This window comes from Opisthorchis viverrini (assembly GCF_000715545.1).
Source record: "Opisthorchis viverrini unplaced genomic scaffold opera_v5_182, whole genome shotgun sequence".
Classification (NCBI taxonomy): domain Eukaryota; kingdom Metazoa; phylum Platyhelminthes; class Trematoda; order Opisthorchiida; family Opisthorchiidae; genus Opisthorchis; species Opisthorchis viverrini.
This window is the reverse complement of record NW_008751838.1, coordinates 546,941-560,660: the sequence shown is the minus strand read 5'-3', so window position 1 is coordinate 560,660 and position 13,720 is coordinate 546,941. Positions and strand designations below refer to the sequence as shown.

Below are 13,720 nucleotides of genomic sequence, written 5' to 3'. Positions count from 1 at the left end.
GAGGTTAGGAAGCTTAAGCCGGTTTTACTCCCAAAATGCTATAAAATCCAAGATAACTGTGTCGCCCGTATTGGGTCCCGTGACTTTTCCCGGTCTGATTCTAACCGACCTGGCTCTGAATCTGCTGACGATGCAGTATAGCGATTCCTTGCAAGGTGGGCAAATTCAGTTAAGTCCAAATCCCCAAAAATCGGTTGCCAGCTGCTTGTTCTGGTGCCAGTTGCTCCAAGAATGGACTGGTTCTGAATGACTGAGGCACCCAAAACTTGCGCACATGAACGAAAGGAATAATAATAATAATAATCTTTCAGATGTAGCATCTTTTCGGTGCCTAGCTGCCATGCCACCCGAGGGAAGCACGGGGGCTGCGATACTGTCAGGGTGCCCAAACCTAGACAGGGGAAATCGGGGAGCAGAGGTCGGGTTCGAACCATGGACCTTCCGGTGAACGGAAAGTCCAGTTGTAACCCTCTTTCGATGCCTGGCTACCATGCCACCACCCGAAGGAAGCACGAGGTCTGGGATACTGTCAGGTTGTTCAAGCCCAGGTAGGAGAGGTCGAGATACAGAGGCCCGGTTCGAACCACGAACTTTCCAGTCAGTGAATTCGCGCTCTAGCTAACCACAGAGCCATCTGGAGAAGCAGTCAAGCGTGTGAAGACTACAGGATCCCATTTGAATCGGTCAGAATGCAGAAACGACATGACTTGGTCCAATTTCCGCCATGGCCCTACGCACTTGGACGGTTTGTTCAGTTTTATAGTTGGATGTCGTGTGGGGTCGAGAAAAAATGTCTTATAACACTCATACAAAACAGGCGCACAGTTTGTTTTTGCGTTTCTGCAATAGCTCTACGGCTAGAGTGCACTGAACAAAACAGGATGACACATACGAGAAGGATCACGGAAGTCGCAGTATTCGAGGTTTGCCGTGATCTAAGTTCGACGGCACATGTGATTATGCCTCAGGGATACGTGACAAAGTACCAGATCCTGTACGAGTTTGTGACTACAACAAGAGACTACTACAACAGCTGAAAGTCAGGCGGACCCACCGAGATCCGATGCAGGGAGGCAGTTCGGGTAGGAATGTCAGCACTGCTGTCCGAACGGAGGGCATCCGATGTTGAGTTGCCTTTCCGACCCGATAAGTCGTCCCAGGACACTCGAACCGCACGCGTAGGCGCTGCCAATTCCGCCTGAGAGTTAAAACAGTGAAAGATAGACAGTCAACAAATCAAAGATACCGATTTGGTCACTCAACCTCTAGGTTAGAGAACAGTAACTTACAGCAGAACCGTAGGCTGATGTTGGTGAGACATAGGAGATTAGTTGTTGGCTTCGCACGGAACGCGTGGACAACAAAGATGGTAACAACACACGTTTGTCGTCCAGTCTCAGGGCGAGTTCCAATTTTAGGAGAAGCGGAACAATCGCTTCAAGAAGGAGGCTGATGTCGGAATCAGTTTGAGCGATTTGATATGGTTTGTCCAAACACTGCACGACCAGGTCAGCTAGATCTGATTCGGTAATGACAGCTGGGACGAGTTGGAAGTAAAGCGAAATAAAAAGAAAAACTATCGATTTTATTCGACACACGAACACGTGATTGGAGAATCATGGTACTCTGTCATCAGCTGTGCAAGGGAATGGACGCTGGAGATGGAGAGACAAACTTTGAGGTGCATGTATGCAGATGCGTGATAACGCAAGGCCGACCGACCAATTACTATGGAAATACTTAGGAAAAGATGTGAGTGAAACTCATCAGACTGAAATGCACAAGACGGCCACATCAGTTATTGCTGAAAGCCATCAAGATCACACACAGAAAATACACGAAATACAAGTAAATCATTCGTAAATGAGAGATACCGTTGAGTCTCCCATGNAGCCAGAAATGCACAAGACGGCCACATCAGTTATTGCTGAAAGCCATCAAGATCACACACAGAAAATACACGAAATACAAGTAAATCATTCGTAAATGAGAGATACCGTTGAGTCTCCCATGAAAACCAAATTGCCGTGCAAATGAATGTACTATGCCGATTTTCTGCAATTTGGGTTCAAGTAGAAAATAAAGCTGAGGGAATCTCGGGGACAGAGCCCCAAGAGGGACGAAAACCGTCGCAGGCTGTTGAAGTTTTCAGCAATCATATGAGTAGTGTGTGTTGAGCCAATCATGCTACCGATGAGGGATACGGGAGAGAGGAATTCTCTGCTAAGTTGGAACTCGAATGGGTGAAGTTCAGGTTATCCGAGGGAGGAACACGACCGATTATGCCTCCTTACCTGTATTCGAACTTGGACTTTGTAACCAAGGTAGTTCGGATGATGACCGTGTATGTCCTGACACGGGAAACTGATCACCGGTTGGCGTCTCTGAGAACGCGCTTCGACGAATCAGAGCAGTGTTCATACGTCTTGTACGATGCAAACGGGTGAACAACCGGAGAAGCAACTGAATCAGCCAGGCTGGAGACAGAAAAACGAAGGATGACAGCGCAGGATCGTTGAAGTGCAACAAATGCCCGAAATCGTTTAAAAATACCAAGACTGCATGCGATTCAGCTACTGATCGGAAGCCATGTGATCGGGTAGAAAGGAAAACTGGAGACCGTGCACGATTAGGGGGAGTCGGGTCTTCGCTGTCGCTGGGGAAGCTGTGGAGTTCTGAAGTGACAGGGATCGGAGGGGGGTCCGGTTGTTGGCACAAACGCTTGTGCAACTCGAAACTACGAAGAAGAAATAGAACAAGAACAGAATGACGGTAAAGTGAGAGAAGAAGTAGATAAAGGATTGTCAGTGGAAGGGTGACCTTTAGAGGAACGCGTGGATGTAGTTTCTCTTTTGGACGTATGGATCTATGGACGAGAAGTGCAACACACTTGAATGATCAGCAATAAAGCCATTCTTGGCGTATCTTGATTCGATGAAACCTACCGACAGGTAGGTGATGCGGGATACAAAGTCGTTGTTCTGCGTTTCTGAGAAACAGTTACAACCCGATCGCGGAATTCTAACATCTTGATCCCAATGATAGTTCTTGAATGGTTCATGCAACTCACCAGTCCTCCGATCAAACTTGACGGTGTCTGGAACTGACGTGAAGATACAGCGAAATGAACTAATCGATATAGCGGGTAGTGTTAGCAGAAACAACTGATCTATATGGAATTCCGCTGTGGGAGGGGAGGGCAGAACCGTCCCTGATTTCATTTTGAATTGGTAGGAAAGAGAAAAAATCTGACCAAAACAACAACAACAACAGCTTACATGAATCTTTCTCGGGGGAGGACAGGTATTTGAAGTGTGTGGTGTAGTTCGGCCGCAATCTGGTGTGTACAGGTAAGTGCCTGGCGGTACAATTCCGGTAAGTTGAGACCAAGAAGACGGAGGGACGGACGTGACCCCAACATCATGGCCGCGGCAGCACGACCTGGAAGAAGGCAGTAGAGAGAGCAGGGGAAAGTATGCGGCTGTGCACAACTCGACTTTGTGTTCAGCCTGGTGAACAATTTGAAGTCTGTTCCGTCGTAATCGCCTTGTGATCAAACTCAGAAACCAAATCTTATCTACCACATGGGGAATTTCTGGTGTGCAGCGTGCTAAACGGAGTGAACGTACTTCACAAGAGAGAAGCTCATCAAGATTAAAACAGAAGCGGTCGGCGTCGTCCACATCGCCGAGGGTCTTCTGTGAGTGGTGTTTGCAACGCTGAAAAAGCTTCAACACCACGGCAACATTTTCAAAAACAGTTCAGGTTGTCAAGCAATTCAGGCTTCAAGCGTTTGTGAACAGAAATTCCGCACAGGCGGGTCAGTGGATTGACACGAGCATAATAGCTACTGGATGACGACAGTTCAAGGAGTTGGACGGACAGGTCACATCATCCAGACTTCGAATAGGCTCGTTCGTTCAGGTGTAATGACCCAGGTACATTACAGCTATGCTGAAATAAATGATGATAATCGTTCAGCTGCTATACCCTCTCGGTGCCTAGCTATCATGTCACCCGAAAGAAGCACGAGGACTAGGATATTACCAGGTTGATCAGGCCTAGACAGAAATCGAGATGCAGAGGCCGGGTTCGAACCATGAAACTCTCGGCCGGTAAATTCGCGCTCCAAACCGCAGAAGTATCTCGCTCCAATTATGCTATCGGGTAGTGAAAACGCATAAACAGCCAGAGTTCCGAGGTCTACATCCCAATACATCATCACGGATGAGCTCCAATAGGCGCGAAACTCGGGTTCAATGCTATCCACTCCCTGTACCAGGTAGACAGAAGGACTGTCTGCAGTGGGGACCGATCCCACAACTAGTCACAAATAAACGAACAACTGGACATCCACGGCAATTATTCCCCGATCCGGAAACAGGTGATAGGAGGCAGGATAGATAAACAGCGCAGATTCACTGAAAGATGGAGCGCAAACGGATAACCTCTCCAACTCTAAACGAACGCCTTGAGGATGGCCTGAGTGAAGGGATCTTGATGAATTACCAATACATGTTGTCTTATCAATGTGAACCGGTTGCTGAGGAACCCAGCTGCAGACTCAATGACAAGTATCTTGGTTCAATTAACGTGGTCATCACTCCGAGTGACTCGGTTTGGTCTGTTGGTCCAAGCCTGACATGTGCAGCCACTTGGTGAAGAACAGCGATTCACTCAACACCTGAAACATGAAATTCGTCGTTCTCAAACCAAAGAACCATTGTGCAAACCAACATATATTCTTTCAATGAACCCTCGTCGGACAATAATGCAAAAAAACGATGAAAACTATCTTACATAAAAAATAAGATGGATGATCATTCCGTAAGAAAATCCACGGTCTCCCATAATCTGTATGGGGATCAGCACTGCGCTCTAGAGAGCTCAGTGGTTAAGGCGAGGACTTAACGGGGGTCTGTGACTCGAACCCAATCCGGAAATCTCGACTGTTTCTGTCTAGACCTGAGAAGTCAGATGGCTCAAGTGGTTAGAGCGCGAATTTACTGACCGGAAGGTCCGTGGTTCGAACCAGACCTTTGCCTTTCGACTTCTCCTGGGCTTGCTTGGGCAACCCCGCAGTATCGTAGCCCTCGTGCTTCCTTCGGGTGGCATGTCAGCCAGGAACAGAAAGGGTGCTACAGCTGAATGTTTTTTTTCATTCATCCACTTTACTTGGTATGGGACGAAACGCTGACTTCATAAAGTTGTTGAGAGCCATATAATCTCTCTCAGCTATCACGATTGTACAATTTCAAACGGACCATACAGTGTTGATCAATCAATATACGACCGTAACTTCAAAAGCCGAATGAATGATTCCTCAATGGGGGTTCTAAAATCATGACTAGAATAGTATGGAATGTGTGTAGGAGAACGCAGTTGGTGGAAGCTGACAAACTGACCTCGACTGATGATACAATGTTTGAAACGAAATGACTCCTTCAAGCGAAGAACCTGGGCTACCAACATGCTACTCAGTAGAATAACCAGAAAAAAAAAATAAATCGTTCAGCTGTAACACTCTTCGGGTGCCTGCTGCCATGCCCACACGAAGGATGCACGAGGGCTGGGATACTGCCAGTTTGCCCAAGGCTAGACAGGGGATGTCGGGATGCAGAGGTCGGGTTCGAACCACGGACGTTCGAGTCAGTAAATTTGCGCTCCAACCACATGAGCCATCTCGCCCCCACCCTCCAGTAGAATAACTACGGAGTTTACAACACAGTATGGTGCAAATAAACAGAAAAAACCGGGACAGCAGCTCCAACCAAATTACTTGAAAGCTGGATTGTATTGGCTGCCTTGTGAATGACGCTTAGAAGTTCCGCTAGTTGACTGCGCAAGTTCTCGTTCGACTGGGGTCGTAGGTCCAACAACACATGACCGTACAAGCGTGGTAAGCCAAAGGAAGCCAGGTCGTTCGAAGTGGAAAACCGCGCTCGAACAAGTGAGTTGATAAACTCGGGCGTCAGTGACGGGGTGCTTGAACGCGGGTTCCGCAAAAGACCTCGGACACCGGTGATATCTGGTTGTAGACCATCCACATGGGTGCCTACGAGGATGACTGGAGCTGTTCGAACCTTGGCCTACAAATGAATAGAAGGTGATGAGAAACAGAAGCAAGAAAGTATACCATACGGCTCAGAAAAACTGGAATGTCCAAGTATGAAAGATTCATAGCAAACCCATCATCAGGGTAATGACAACAGTATCTGTGCAACCGCCGAAGAAGAAACTCGAAATAGACAATGCTTACCTGAATGTCCATTAACCATTGAGTAGCTTGATTCAGCCCATCCACGCCATCTGACACACGCCAAACAATGATAAATACTGAAACAGGGCAGTATAGAGATTGCTCAATCAGCGTCATCGTTTCTGACGTAACATTATTGGCGACGGGAGAACTCTGTGAGCCACTGGTGGTGCGTTCCCAGGCAAGTAAAGGAGATGGGTTCGGATCGCCAATATCCCAGATGTTGAAAGTTACATCCTCACACCAATTGGAAGCGACATCTAGCGATGCCATGGCAGTGGTTCCATCGGCCTTGAATAATCAATGGTCACGTGAAAACGAGAATCAATATAACGGAAAGGAAATCGTCGAGATCCAATAACATTCGACTCATATAGGGATGGGCTTACAACCCGTATTCATAAATGGCACAGTTCCAAACAGTCACGGAGAGAGACCAGATTTATCTGTGAGTGTGTTTCTTTAAAATGAATCGAGAGTAGTATTTAACTCCATAGGCGTTCGCTTCACATTCACAGCAGATTCTAGATGCCACAAAAGTTAGTCCTGTAAGATATAGTCATCAATAAAAATGGTTGTCTCGCAGCCCAGCACTTTTGTTTTCTGGTCACATCCTCCGGATTGTACCAGGTCATACTGGCGACGGGAGTGAAGTTCACCCTCCATGTAGGACAAAGAAACCATCAACAAGCATATCAACAGAATATGAATTTTGGAAGAACACCAGACTATGATCCTGTCTCCTAATGGAACCATTTGCAAAGATCTATCTCACAAGCCGGATAGAAGCTACAGTCATAAAGAGTTCGGATAGTCAGAGATCCAAAAGTTGTGTCACAGCGCGCACAGGAAGTCGAACCGAAGAGCACTCACTGCAGAGATACTACCGTGCTGTGTTCCATCAAAAGTGAGAAGAACACTTACCGCCGGTGGGCGATGGACAACCATGCGACTGACATGCACAACAGGGGAAGGGTCGGCGGTTGCGTCGAACGAAAGGTCAGTGAGTTCGCCCGAGCATCCCGTGGAGGCCTGAGGACCGGAAGACCTGGCACTTACTCTGGATCGGAACATACGAGGCCGCTTGAGCTGTCCAGAACAGAATGTGGGGAAATAACCAATGTAGGATGATTTTAAAGTGACAAACGGGAACATCAAAAATGTGATTTGGCGGGCAAATTAGCATACAACTGAACAGCAGTCCTCACGAAATTAGCAGACTGAGCATCAACTGAAAATTCATAACAGAAGGAATAAAAGAGCGGTACTGGTACAAGGAACCCGAAGTTCAGTAATCCCCCGAGCAGCCAACAACTCCTGGCTAGATCACAAGCCTTCCACACCGGTCACAAAAACCCCAGAGGACACTGTGACAGTGACAACCCATCTTCAGTGGATGACTTCAATCCTAAAAGCTGCAATCAAACCCGAGGGGCGAAATCGATCGTGAGCGGTCGAAGAGTTTTCAGTAACCTTATGAGTATTGTATTACGCCTATACGTGCATCGCAATACCTCGAATATCGTAGCAACTGAAACATGAAGCGGCCTGGTGCAGCACATTAGAAACATTGTAAACCAGAGATTCAGCTGGTTCCCAGGTGAGGCTCTCGCAAAACCGAATTTGTTTGCAAATAAATGTGTTAAAAGATTATCCTGCTGTTCCTGTGAGACCAATTTGGTAGTCTACAGGCAATGAGAAAGTAACCAAACTTCACGCCCGCTATGACCTTTATGCGGCGCATGTTCACTGTGTGCCGAAGGTTAAAGGGCAACTTGGAGAGGCTTTGCAGACAGAGCGGTCAGCGTTAAAGGCCAGCAAGTAAGATAATGGGTAAGATACACATGCGACCGCATTCGAACGGTACAAGTTGGAGGTGCTTAAGCTGCCGATAGAGTGCGGATTTGTGTATTCCTAGGCGAACACAGAGCATGCAACTCGTCTGCAATAACTGTCATCAAATGAGTTCGACACGTCCTCTGAAAATCTGGTGGGAACAGTGGGATACAACGAAATCTAGCAACGATAAGCAATCGGTTCTGATGTGAAAACCGGTTAACTGCGAAGCAGAGGTATACGGGCTGCCTACTCACAACTGGCATTAGTAGTATGTGGCCGCCTTCATGAAAGTATGACCCTTACCGCACTTAGTGAGACTTGCCCACGTTGGTAAATTTTATGGAAAGAGCCAACCAGTTGTCTTTAACGTGCTATCCGGTATATCAGCCAGTGAGGGAATACAAGAAATACCAGAATTTTGCAGGCTTCCAAAAATCAACTCCAAAATATTAGAGCTTATTTGAGATTTGTCGGAAATGAATCGTCGATTGTGCGACCTGAACATCGTGGGTTACTTTTTTCTAAAAACAGACGTCCTCCAGTCGGGGGGGGGGGGGTGAAAGTAGTCAAGAACGCCAGACTTCGAATGAGATCAAAATTTTCGTTGGTTCAGTGACAATAGCCCCTTTGTACACAGCTGTCATAACATCAGAAGGAACCACGATGACTGTGATACTGTCAAGTTGCCCAAGCCTACACAGGAGCAGTCAAGGTTTCTGGGTGTTGGGTTCGAACCATGGACCTGTCAGTTGATGAGTTGGCGCATTAGTGACTGAGCTATCCTGGGCTCGATCGCCAACTTACACTCTCCCTTTCCTCGCAGCTTGGAACCCACAAACGATCACACCGAGGGAAGACAAAAAAGAGGCGATTGGGTGGTGAACAGTGGTAGACTAACACAAGCCCCTTGAGAAGACTATGCTATAAAACACTTGATTAGGTACAGTCAGGGCAAGACGGCTCAAGTGGTTAGAGCGCGAGTTCACTGACCGGAAGGTCTGAAGTTCGAACCCGACATCTGCAACTCAACTTCCACCGTCTAGGCCTGGGCAGTTTCTCAGCTCTCGTGCTTCGTTTGGGTGGCGTGACAGCTGACCACCGGAAAGATGTTACAGTTGAACGATTGTTAGGTGCAGTCTAGAACTGCACTATGAGAAACACAAATCTTGAGATAGTAGGAGAACTAATAGAAGAACGGTCGCGCATTTGCATCCCCCATTGTAAATCGGGTTGCTGGCATGCAGCGGTAGAACCGCTGCACACCGCCGTTAGGTGTATCACAGATAGAAAGAAAAGGAAAAAGAAATCGTTCAACTGTAGCGCCTTTCCGGTGCCTAGCTGCCATGCCACCCGAAGGAAGCACGAGGGTTGGGATACTGCCAGGTTGTCCAAGCCTAGACAGGGGAAGTCGAGAGGCGCAGGTCGGGTTCGAACCACGGACCTTCCGGTCAGTAAATTCGCGCTCTAACCACTTGGGCCATCACAGATAGATCGCAATTGTATGCAGTCATTTGATGGTCCATTAGAATCGCTACGGCACCGCCCCGTAACATGTTTTCGTGGGACCCGAATGAAGCACGAAGACTGCCAAACCATGGGAGCGAGTTGAAAACCAGGACTAAGTTCGAACGACTCTTTTACGGATCAGAAGATCATCCGCGATCACCACGCTTAGGCAGGTGGACCCGACATAACCATATAAGAGCAATCGCAATGCATCCGTTCGACTCCACGTGTGAATCAGTACTTAGTTCAGCGTATCACTGCAATATGACGGGACTTATTAGAGAATCGAATCTGGCAGTTCGGACGAAAGACAGGGCAACACCGTCTAACCAAACGATGTAGGCCAATGGGAGAACAAACAACCATGACATCTTGATTGATGCGCGATTCGAAAGGGAATGCTCATTTTTCGATCACTCCCCCGAGATAATCGCTCAACCTGTCGGGTTGTGACCACTGAAGTCCCCAGATAACCTTTTTTTCACTTCAGAAACGTGGTTTGAATAGGTATACCCCATATTTCTCAGCTCTCGTGCTTCGTTTGGGTGGCGTGACAGCTGACCACCGGAAAGATGTTACAGTTGAACGATTGTTAGGTGCAGTCTAGAACTGCACTATGAGAAACACAAATCTTGAGATAGTAGGAGAACTAATAGAAGAACGGTCGCGCATTTGCATCCCCCATTGTAAATCGGGTTGCTGGCATGCAGCGGTAGAACCGCTGCACACCGCCGTTAGGTGTATCACAGATAGAAAGAAAAGGAAAAAGAAATCGTTCAACTGTAGCGCCTTTCCGGTGCCTAGCTGCCATGCCACCCGAAGGAAGCACGAGGGTTGGGATACTGCCAGGTTGTCCAAGCCTAGACAGGGGAAGTCGAGAGGCGCAGGTCGGGTTCGAACCACGGACCTTCCGGTCAGTAAATTCGCGCTCTAACCACTTGGGCCATCACAGATAGATCGCAATTGTATGCAGTCATTTGATGGTCCATTAGAATCGCTACGGCACCGCCCCGTAACATGTTTTCGTGGGACCCGAATGAAGCACGAAGACTGCCAAACCATGGGAGCGAGTTGAAAACCAGGACTAAGTTCGAACGACTCTTTTACGGATCAGAAGATCATCCGCGATCACCACGCTTAGGCAGGTGGACCCGACATAACCATATAAGAGCAATCGCAATGCATCCGTTCGACTCCACGTGTGAATCAGTACTTAGTTCAGCGTATCACTGCAATATGACGGGACTTATTAGAGAATCGAATCTGGCAGTTCGGACGAAAGACAGGGCAACACCGTCTAACCAAACGATGTAGGCCAATGGGAGAACAAACAACCATGACATCTTGATTGATGCGCGATTCGAAAGGGAATGCTCATTTTTCGATCACTCCCCCGAGATAATCGCTCAACCTGTCGGGTTGTGACCACTGAAGTCCCCAGATAACCTTTTTTTCACTTCAGAAACGTGGTTTGAATAGGTATACCCCATATAGAGTGTTAATTACGTGACGTAATTATTTGTTTCCCTATTCCTCAGGCTAGTTCATCACCCTTCCGTGACTGCTCAAGTTTCAAGACTGAACTGTTCTATTTTATACAAAGCCGACTCTACCTCAACCATTTCTATAGACGATTTGTTTAGATTTTATTTCCGGGCTTGTTTTTGAAAATTTGTCCCACTTTGAACTGAACAACAATTTTTCCGTTTGATTTGTCCGATAGCACGCTGCCCTCCGTGTGCCATCCTGTGTTGCTAACTGCCCAAGGTTCAATCTAGCCGTAAGCCTCTCTTTAATTCTCCTCACGATTTACTATTAATTTCCTATAGAATCACGGTCTACCTATCTGTACTGTCTGCCCAAGTCCAATTCAATATATTGTTCACAGCCCAATTACGACTAGTGAACAAACGCAGGTGAAGTTCGTAGAATTCGGTTTCGCCGCAATTATTACTGACCGTGCGTTGGTGAATTAGACTACACGTTACCTGTCAGATAGGACGCCTAGATCGTGCGTTTAGGCTGAGTAACCTATTCCTTGCTTTGAGATCACGGCCTTAGCACAGGATCGCACATACGGTTTGAATTACAGAAACTGATTTCGTACCTTCTTCCACAGACACCAATCATCCTCCGTGTGCTCCTCAACTGCGTGCAGCAGCTGGACCAGGGACGTCTTGCCGGCACCGCGCGGACCGACAACCATCAGACGCGCCTCGGTGTTGGGACGCAATCTATGAAGTGATGAATTAGAGGCACGACAGGTGGCAAGAACAGAGCGTGCGCTAGATGATGATCAAAGTTTGGCTATGATGCTTCATTCGTTGCACTTACCCGTGGGACAACTTTTGGAATCTGTCCAAAACAGATTGCATGGTATTCGAGTCACTTGAAGAGGCCGGTCGTTTCACCGGATCGACCGCACCAGGTGTGATTGGTGTGCGTCTCAGATAATGGTCGAACGGAGTTTTATGCAGATACAGGGTGTGTAATTTTGACAGATGCCACAAATCTGCAGGCAACTGGAAAAGGAATAAAGAACCGTGTACAAATGCCTCGGCCGGAAGCTGAGGTAAAATTTCAAATAAACCCAGTCCGTCTCGTTATAGCCGGTCGCACAACATACAAGAATGACAGACAGGAGGTAAAACTGACATACCGTGGTCAGAGAAGTACATCCATCAAGAAACAGCTGCCGCAAATTATACAAATCTGTGACACTTGGATGTAGATCCTTCAGACGGGAATTGTTGCCCAAATCAAGTGTTTTCAAAGCCGGAAAGCGCGTAGATCGTACGAGGGGATCGCAGTAGTCGTCAACCAATTGTGCACGTCTACTTGCCGAACAGAGGACCGAGTTGAGCTGAACAACAAATCGGGGGGGGGGGTGAAATGAAAGGAGTAGTTTGGTAACCGAACGACGAAAAAAAGAGGAAATGGTAGGGCTACAGGAATTTGCAACATCCGTAAAAAGCCACAAGTACATATCCTCTGCCAGAGATATCGGGTGATTCGCCATTTGCTGACCACGGAGTGATACCATGCTTTGTGGATACCCTCAGCAGATGTACCTCACTTTCATAAGAAGGGAAAGGCCATGACATCACTGAGAATTCGTTATCGCTCATTGAGCAACAGTGGTGCACCAGGGAGGACCATCTCGTCATGAAAAACTTTGTTATCGACTTCATCCGAATCAGAATTTTTGGGTAAATTAAGGTCGACACAGAAAGCAGCACCAGACCCTGGCTTGCAAGAGGTGGCCTATAACCAAGGTCGGGAATGCATCGAAATATCGGTAGCTCGGGCGCGTTCATTGGTGGTTGTATCGGATCGGTCTTTTGGGTAAATTAAGGTCGACACAGAAAGCAGCACCAGACCCTGGCTTGCAAGAGGTGGCCTATAACCAAGGTCGGGAATGCATCGAAATATCGGTAGCTCGGGCGCGTTCATTGGTGGTTGTATCAGGCGGATCGGTCACCGGTCACCGCGCACGAATGATGTCACTTGAGTTAGCGACGAGACGTTTGCAGGCTAATTGCCAAGCTCCGGGGGTTGATAAGCCATCAGCTGATCAACCACAAACACACAATCAGGATTGGCAGTTGCACGAATGATGGAGGCGAAATGGGAGAACCATCGTGCATTCAACATGAGATGCTTAAAGCACAATACTATTCCCACATCCCTGATTGTGAAGCCACCGGATGGTTGTGCACTTCAAGGAGAACCACTGGAAATTTTGGAAAATTTTACATACCTCGGGAGTTGTATCAGCTCTGACGGAAGTGTGTCTGATGAAGTCAGTGAAAGAACCTCAAAGGCTCGAATCACGTTTGCTAATTTGCGTCACTTGTGGCGTCAAAAAGGCATCTCACTGGATCTTAAGGGTCGTGTGTAGCGGGCTACAGTAATGGCTGTGTTGTTGTATGAGTGCGAGACATGGCCTCTGCGGACAGATGATGTGAGGCGTCTTCAGGTTTTCGACCATCGATGCCTCAGAAACATGGATGGTTACGGATGGTGTCAGCGTGTTAGTAACGAGGTGATTAGAAAGCGGGTATTTGGTTGTGCTGCAGGCACCTCAATCCGGGAAAACATCCAGCATCATCGACT

At 47.5% G+C, this 13,720-nt stretch overlaps 3 protein-coding genes across 3 annotated transcripts in view; 1 reads left to right on the top strand and 2 right to left on the bottom strand.

Annotated features, from left to right (window-relative positions):
• T265_14359 (hypothetical protein) overlaps positions 1-13,720 on the bottom strand; it is a gene marked incomplete at both ends in the record, with an annotated part of 77,837 nt that overhangs the window by 29,892 nt on the left and 34,225 nt on the right. The window contains 10 exons of the mRNA XM_009173299.1: positions 1,055-1,198; positions 1,290-1,537; positions 2,295-2,737; positions 3,279-3,509; positions 5,722-6,089; positions 6,260-6,550; positions 7,184-7,348; positions 11,712-11,889; positions 11,939-12,171; positions 12,264-12,467. Of these exons, the coding sequence (XP_009171563.1) occupies positions 1,055-1,198; positions 1,290-1,537; positions 2,295-2,737; positions 3,279-3,509; positions 5,722-6,089; positions 6,260-6,550; positions 7,184-7,348; positions 11,712-11,889; positions 11,939-12,171; positions 12,264-12,467 (2,505 nt within the window). The remainder of the gene's footprint in view (positions 1-1,054; positions 1,199-1,289; positions 1,538-2,294; positions 2,738-3,278; positions 3,510-5,721; positions 6,090-6,259; positions 6,551-7,183; positions 7,349-11,711; positions 11,890-11,938; positions 12,172-12,263; positions 12,468-13,720) is intronic.
• Positions 166-13,720, bottom strand: part of T265_07700 (hypothetical protein) — a gene marked incomplete at both ends in the record, with an annotated part of 21,007 nt that continues 7,452 nt past the window's right edge. Inside the window, 15 exons of the mRNA XM_009173288.1 lie at positions 166-618; positions 1,055-1,198; positions 1,290-1,537; positions 2,295-2,737; positions 3,279-3,441; positions 3,991-4,323; positions 5,491-5,694; positions 5,780-6,089; positions 6,260-6,550; positions 7,184-7,348; positions 9,362-9,562; positions 10,334-10,534; positions 11,712-11,838; positions 11,939-12,126; positions 12,264-12,467. Of these exons, the coding sequence (XP_009171552.1) occupies positions 166-618; positions 1,055-1,198; positions 1,290-1,537; positions 2,295-2,737; positions 3,279-3,441; positions 3,991-4,323; positions 5,491-5,694; positions 5,780-6,089; positions 6,260-6,550; positions 7,184-7,348; positions 9,362-9,562; positions 10,334-10,534; positions 11,712-11,838; positions 11,939-12,126; positions 12,264-12,467 (3,675 nt within the window). The remainder of the gene's footprint in view (positions 619-1,054; positions 1,199-1,289; positions 1,538-2,294; positions 2,738-3,278; positions 3,442-3,990; positions 4,324-5,490; positions 5,695-5,779; positions 6,090-6,259; positions 6,551-7,183; positions 7,349-9,361; positions 9,563-10,333; positions 10,535-11,711; positions 11,839-11,938; positions 12,127-12,263; positions 12,468-13,720) is intronic.
• On the top strand, positions 4,429-4,662 carry T265_07701 (hypothetical protein; the record flags this gene model as incomplete). Its single annotated transcript, XM_009173289.1, has 1 exon — positions 4,429-4,662. The coding sequence occupies one exon, from the start codon at positions 4,429-4,431 to the stop codon at positions 4,660-4,662; it is 234 nt and encodes a 77-aa protein (XP_009171553.1).